This window comes from Sinocyclocheilus grahami, unplaced genomic scaffold (genome assembly GCF_001515645.1).
Source record: "Sinocyclocheilus grahami isolate Dianchi unplaced genomic scaffold, SAMN03320097.WGS_v1.1 scaffold906.1, whole genome shotgun sequence".
In the NCBI taxonomy this organism is placed as follows: Eukaryota; Metazoa; Chordata; class Actinopteri; order Cypriniformes; family Cyprinidae; genus Sinocyclocheilus; species Sinocyclocheilus grahami.
This window is the reverse complement of record NW_015506085.1, coordinates 235,389-243,179: the sequence shown is the minus strand read 5'-3', so window position 1 is coordinate 243,179 and position 7,791 is coordinate 235,389. Positions and strand designations below refer to the sequence as shown.

The following is a 7,791-nucleotide window of genomic DNA, read 5'->3' as shown; positions in this document are numbered from 1 at the left end:
CTGTTTATTCTCACTAATAAAGATAAATGGATCTCAGTCCTTTGTTCCTCTGAGTCTGCATTACAATATTAGATGAAAAACGAATCAGAAAAAATGGAGACAAAAAAAATTCACATTTTGCCAACTTATTGAGAATAAGGTTGTTGAAATAGTCAAATTAGTAAAACTGAAAATAAAAAATAAAGGCAAATAGAAATATATATAAAAAAATAAAACAAATAATGACAAAGGCGCAAAAAAACTAAAATGACAAAAGTAAATGCTACTTCAAAATATTATGCATACTATAATAGTATGTAGTATAAATGCTGAAATAACAATTGCAATTCAGCCATTAAATCTGTGTTTCCACTGTGTTTCCTCAGAGTTTACAGGAGGAGATGAGCCAAAACGGCAAGGCGATGTTAAACATCAACCAGTGTTTGCAGCAGATCTTTGGGGAGGCCATCAGTACCGCCTACCCTGGCATAGAGAACGCTCCACTTACGGTCACCCTTAACCAGCAGGCCAAATTTGGTGATTACCAGTGTAATAGTGCCATGCCAATGGCTCAGGTCAGTTTCATTTTCGGGTAAACTCTTCTGTTTCTCCCTTTCCCAATACGCTTGACTTTCTTTCTTCTGTTGAACACAGAAGGAAATGCTTTGAAGAATGTTGCCTTTTGTCCACTTAAAGTGAATTATTTTTGTGAATATGTTTGTTTTAAGATGATGAAAGCTAAAGGACAGAAGGTCAGCCCCAGGGAGATAGCAGAGAAAATTGTCCAAAACATTCCCAACAATGAGTTAATTGAGAGAACAGAAATTGCAGGGCCAGGTTTGTTCAGAATATCATAAATACCAAGACCATTTTCTCCCCTACTTTCAAAGATTGATAAATAATCAAGTGCATATTGGATTGTAGGGTTTATCAACGTTCATCTCAAAAGAATGTTTGTCTCTAAACTCCTCTCAAACCTGCTTGTGAATGGAGTGCAGCCTCCATCTTTGAAGAAGAAAAAGAAGGTAGGAGTTCCACTGCAGCGGTGAAATGCATCACAGCATAGTGGTATAAACTACAATGCATTTTAATCCAGTGGTCTTTAAGCTCATTTGTGTTTTTTTAGGTTGTTGTGGACTTCTCCTCACCTAACATTGCCAAAGAGATGCATGTGGGTCACCTGCGGTCCACAATTATTGGAGACAGCATGTGTCGACTCTTTGAGTTCCTGGGTAATGAAGTGCTAAGGTTGGTGTATATTATTTGTGGAGCGCAACAGTGGGGTTTCAGAAATAAAAAGCCAATTTTAATCTCTGGTGTGAGATATATTTTATGAAAACATGAACTCAGTGTTGTTAAAGCAATACTGTAGACCAGGGATCTCCAGTTCTGCTCCTGGAGAGCTACCGTCCTGCAGACTTCAGTTCCAACCTTGCTCCAACACACCTATCTGTATTATCAAGTAGCCCTGAACACTTTGATTAGCTGGTTCAGGTTTGTTTGATTGGGGTTGGGGCTGAAATCTGCAGGACGGTAGCTCTCCAGGAGTAGGGTTGGAGACCCCTGCTGTAGACTTTAACTCTTTCCCTGCTATTGACGTAATTTTCTGTAATTTGTAAGACAACACTTCCCAGTAATTGTTTTCACTGGTGTAGGAGGTGCTATTACGCATCTTCTGGATCAAAACATGGTGAAGAAGCAGAAACAAGCAATTGCATACATAAGTAGATGCATATGTAAAATAACGCAATCATCAAACATTAATCATTATATAGATCAAAACTGCCTAATGTTAGTCAAGTCAAATCACCTTTATTTGTATAGTGCTTTATACAATACTGGTTGTGTCAAAGCAGCTTTACAGTGTCAAACAGGTAAACAGTGTCATACAGGTAAATAGTTTGTCAATAATGCAAGAACACAATAACAAAGAGTAATTTTTCGAGCTAAAGTCATTTCATTGATGATTCAGTGATGTCATCATTAGGGATGGGTATCGTTTACATTTTATCGATACCGATATGATACCGATGCTGCTTATCGATACCGGTACTTATCGATACTATTTAGTGCAAAAAGATATGATGCGAAAAGTTGTTGAAAATTTCAAGTTATTTTATTACTGCTGAATTTTAGCAACTGTATTAAAGTTCTTCAGTCAAGAGCAGCGAGTTATTTTTCTCTTTGTTTTATTTTATTTACATTAAAGGAATAGTTTATCCAATAATGAAAATTGTCATTAATTTACTCACGCTCAAGCTGTTTTAAACCTGAATGAGTTTCTTTCTTCTGTTGAACATAAAAATGTGGGAAACAAACAGTTGCTGGCCCTCAGTGACTTTCATATTTCTTTTTCCTAATATCAAAGTTAGTGGGGACCAGCAATTGTTTGGTTACCCACATTCTTCAAAATATATTTTGTTCAGCATAAAGAAATTAATACTGGTTTGGTACAGCATGACAGTGAGTAAATAATGACAGAATTGTAATTTTTGGGTGAACTATCCCTTTAATGACAATCGGCAACATGTTTAGTACTGTTGCTTTAAGAGCTGCACACATCTGTTTTTCTCTCAACTGTTTACTTTCACTTTAGACATAAGTTAACTAACTGTGTGTATATGTAAACCTTGTGTGTTTTTTAGAGTATTAGCGCAATCGGTCACTAACTAAGATAACCAAGTAATCAGGTGCTATTTTACTGGCCTTTTAGTGTACGCACGCTTCAGGTGTACGTGCTCTGAATAAGCACTCGTCAGAACAGCACGCAAATTAAACGTTTAACCGGCAAGGTTTTAAAGCACACGCAAATAATGTACTTTTGTAATTGCGAATAAGTGCAGTGTCACGTGAGTGTAACTCTACCGCTGAATTAACATTTGATGTGATTGTGTTGCGCGAGTTGCAGTTGCAGTTGCAGTTGCAGTTGCAGTTGCAGTTGCAGTTGCAGTTGCAGTTGGAGCTGGAGCTGGGAGACATAGTAAATACAGCGCATTGCTTGAGGTAGATGTTCAAGTTCAAGTTTATTTCTAAAGCACATTTAAAAACAGCTAAAAGCCGACCAAAGTGCTGTACACTCTGTACAAATACAATAAGTAAAATATTAATAGCATAATGTCAAATACACATAACATGACTATAATGAAATCAATTAATAGTCAAAGTAAAAAGATGAGTTTTTAGACAAGATTTAAACTCCGGTAGAGTGGAGGCCATTCTAATATGCGTGGTAAGTTGTTCCAGAGAGTAGGACCAGCCACTTCAAACGCTCTATTTCCATACAGCGAGTTACAGTAATCCAGCCGTGATGTGATGAAGGCAATGATGGCAATCTCTAAGGAAACTACAGAAAGAAATGGTTTAATTTTAGAAAGGGACCGAAGGTAGAAGAAGCTGGAGCCTACGACAGAACTGATCTGTTTATCGAATTTTAAAGAATTATCAAACTCTACACCCAAATTTCTCACTGAAGGGGAAGTAAATGAATTTAGGTGCTTAAGATCAAATTGATTTTGATGCCTGGGGCTTGAGGAGTTAAAAATTATGACCTCCGTTTTATCTGTGTTTAAGAAAAGAAAATTTTTAGAAAGCCAGGATTTAAAAATCATCAAGACAAGCAGATAAGGTATTTACAGCACTTTCTTTTTTCCTAGTAACCGGTAAATATATTTGCATGTCATCGGCATAACAATGAAAAGAAACTCCATGCTTTCTAAACGCAGAACCCAGAGGAAGTAAATATAGAGAAAAAAGAGTAGGAGCTAAAATCGAGCCCTGAGGAACACCACATGTTGAAAGACCCAGAGATGAAGTACAATTACCTATTTTAACCCTAAATCTTCTATTAGTTAAAAAAGGATTTAAACCAACTTAGAACAGCACCTCCCAGGCCTACAAATGATTCTAATCGAGAGATAAGAATCTCGTGATCAACAGTATCTAAAGCTGAAGATAGGTCCAGCATTACTAAAATGACGGCATCTGTAGCCATTAAAACGTCATTAAGAACTTTTATAAGAGCTGTTTCAGTACTGTGCAAAGATTTGAACCCAGACTGGAATGTCTCATAAATCTGATTATTTGTTAAAACGGACTGAAGCTGTAAACACACAATTTTTTCCATCACCTTAGAAATAAACGGTAATACAGATATTGGCCGAAAATTGGATAAAACAGTAGTGTCAAGTGAAGGTTTTTTTAGGATAGGAGAGACTCTGGCCATTTTCAGACTGTCTGGTATAAATCCAGATGATAAACATTTATTCAACAATGACACAAGCTCTGGTCCCACTGTGTCAATTATTTGTCTCAGAGAGCGAGGGTGTATTATATCACATGGAGAAGAGGAAGGTTTCAATTGAACAATTACAGTGGGTACGAAAAGTATTCAGACCCCCTTAAATTTTTCACTCTTTGTTATATTCATCGGCGCCAGATTGCTGATGTCTTTTCACGGGTAGTTGTCCCTCAATTATGATAATTTGCATTCAGCCGCAAACACGTGAGAGCGGTCGCAGATGCGGGAATAACGCGTCGTGTGCTTAGCCTACTGCCTACTGCGTTCACCGTAAAATGCATTTTTTAAATAATGATATATATATGTATTTGTGTGTGTATGTTCATGTTTATATTTTTATTTGTGTATATGTTAATTTTAATATTAATATAGAACGAAAGTTTTTTTTTTTTTTTGAGCAACTGGGTTGGTGCCCCCCTGGGAGATGGTGCCCTATGCAAACTGCGTACTCTGCGTATAGGGAGCGGAGTACTGCTTGGAGTAAAGAAGTTCATAAAGTCGTGCTGTTGGGAAATTTGTAAGTCTGTTGATGCTTTATTTTTCATTAATTTAGCCACTGTATTGAATAAATGCCTCGGGTTGTGTTTGTTCTTTTCTAAGAGAGATGAAAAGTAAGTAGATCTAGCAGTTTTTAGAGCTTTTCTATAAGTACGTTCCCGCCATGCAATATGAAATACCTCTAGTTTTGTTTTCTTCCAGCTGCGCTCCATTCTACGGGCTGCTCTCTTTAAGGCGTGAGTGTTCTCGTTATTCCATGGTGTCGGACTGTTTTCCTTAATCTTCTTTAAGTGTAAAGGAGCAACCGTATCTAAAGTGCTAGAAAAGAGAGGATCAATAGTTTCTGTTACACTATCAAGTTTTTCTGAGCTATTGGATATGCTGAGGAATTGAGACAAGTCAGGAAGATTATTTACAAAGCAGTCTTTTGTGGTTGAAGTGATGGTTCTACCATATTTGTAACAAGGAGTTGAACTGGCAGCTTTAGCTATATGGAGTATACACGAGAATAGATAATGATCCGATATTTCATCATTCTGCTGCAGAATTTCAACACCATTAACATCAATTCCATGTGACAGTATTACATCTGAAGTATGATTACGGCAATGAGTAGGCCCTGACACATGTTGTCTAACCCCAATGGAGTTCAGAATGTCTATAAATGCTGATCCCAATGCATCTTTTTCATTATGAACATGGATATTAAAATCACCAACAATTAAGACTTTATTTGCAGCCAGCACCTACTCAGATAGAAAATCAGCTAATTCTTTGATAAAGTCTGTATGGCGCCCTGGTGGCCTGTATACGTACAGTAGCCAGTACAAACATCACAGGGGATTTATCATTAACACTTGTTTCTCTGGGTAATGTTATAGGGCTGAAACGATTAGTCGACATTATCGACAACATCAACAAAAAATTTGACAAATATTTTTGTTGTCGTGTAGTCATTTGATCTCATATGACCTAATGTAAGAGAATGTAACACACTCCGCAAAATAGTCTAATTATCGTTATCGATAATATATGATAAAATCCCAGACAATTATTGGGATATAATTTGTCAATATCGCAAACCCCTAATTTGTTATTTAATTGATATAATAATTTATTAATAATAATTGTTTAAATTAATATAATTAATACTTTTCACTCATCTGTTTTCTTAAAAATTGTTTAAAGGCAAGGCTGAAATGTAAAGTTTATAATTTTATAAAACTTTTTGTTTTTGTGAAAACTTGTATCTGAACTGTTAGTTATGCTTTTTACAGTAATTTTACTGTTTAATATGGTACTATAGACATTGCCCTACCCCGCTCATATGGTATTCATTTTATTTATGCAGGTCTTAAATTTGAGCTTAAAAATCCTGCATGAACCCTGCTTAAATCAAGCAGCTTTACAGTATTAAACATGAAAAACCAGAGTCCGTGTCACTTTCAGTTAGAATTGCAACTTGATTTTCTGTTATAAAACAGCTCTCCAGTGTGTAGCTAGCTTATGATAAGATCGTTGTATTAGTGGGGAAAAATATATTATTTCATTAAAGTGATAGTTTGGTTTGTAGACATCAAAGCTTGATCTAGCTTAGGACGGTTTTGATTACCATAACCCTATAAGGTATTTTAAGAGAGATTATGTTGTGAATAAAATAGTTTATCCAAAAAATAAAACGTCCCATCACTTACCTTTATTTTGTTTCATATTCATATGACTTAAAAGGACATATTAGGCAGAATGATGTAATTCAGTTACTTTTTCATATAGCTAAGTAAATGGTGAATGAGAGTTTCTCCGTCTGTCATCTCATTTTGTGTGCCAAATATTTGTATTTGTATAAATTAATTGTATAATAATTGGAATTATATAATATGATTTTCAAAAGCTGAAATGATTAACATTATTTGTTAGAATATGTATAACTCAGTATTTTACAAAAGGGTCTGGCTGCAGCTGGCGCTTGCACTCTCAGACGTGCATTCTCAGGCTTGCACTCTCAGACACTTGCACTTCCACTAGCGACGTCACTTGCAGTCTTTATTATTTTTTATTTTGTTCTATTTATTGATTACTTTTTGTTTGAATCTCTCAACATTTTACAACAGTAGCCAGGTGGTGAAGACAAGAAAAACTAAATTACGAAGTCACTTGCAATCGCCAATTGCACTCTCCGATACCTGCGACGTCACTTGCAGTCGACACAAATCGTGCGTGTTGCCAATGGAGACAAGAGGCTGTGGTGGTGATTAAATGATTATTTATTTGATTTATTTTAGTCGTTTATTAGAGGCTTTTATCCAAAGCGACTTACAAATGAGGACAACAGAAGCAATCAATTGTAGTATTAAAACAACTAAAAACAGATCCAAAACTAAAAGCTAAAACTTTATAAATACTACCTATACACATTTAAAAAAATAAAGTGATTGAATAAAAATGACAAATGCATACAACAAAATTTTAAAACTTAACATTTAAAAGAAAAACAAAAAATAAAGCTAAAAACAATTCAAAATATTAAAGAACAAAAGGTATAGGAGTATAATAATGATTCTAACATAACACTAAGCCAAACACCAAAAAAAAAAACTACATGTGTGTATGTACAACCACACACACATACATACATGTGTATATATATATACACATTTATAAATTCAATATATTTCATTTTCATTTAGTTTGAAGTATTAAAATTACTCAAATTAAATAAAACTAAAAACTTAATAAAAGATACAGACAGAATCAATTCAGATAACAAATAAATAACAAATACAAATAATACAAATCTAATGACATTAGTTTATCAGTAATCCTAAAAATTACACTGCCAAACACACGTGCTAAAAAACAACAACTTACACATAGTAAGAAATGGTTATAAAAACTGAAACAGAAGAGAAACAAGTAATAATAGGAAAGAGGAGAAATAAAAAGCAATACTTATTAAAACTAATGAAAGTACTATACAGTGTAAGTATTTAGTACAATGGTCCTGCAAGAAAAAGACA

General features: G+C 34.9%; 1 protein-coding gene across 1 annotated transcript in view; it reads left to right on the top strand.

Annotated features, from left to right (window-relative positions):
* Window positions 1-276: 276 nt before the first annotated feature.
* Window positions 277-7,791, top strand: part of rars1 (arginyl-tRNA synthetase 1) — a 33,872-nt gene continuing 26,357 nt past the window's right edge. Inside the window, exons 1-4 of the mRNA XM_016249057.1 lie at window positions 277-554; window positions 708-816; window positions 904-1,004; window positions 1,106-1,227. Coding sequence (XP_016104543.1) covers window positions 381-554; window positions 708-816; window positions 904-1,004; window positions 1,106-1,227 — 506 coding nt within the window. The 5' untranslated portion in view covers window positions 277-380. The remainder of the gene's footprint in view (window positions 555-707; window positions 817-903; window positions 1,005-1,105; window positions 1,228-7,791) is intronic.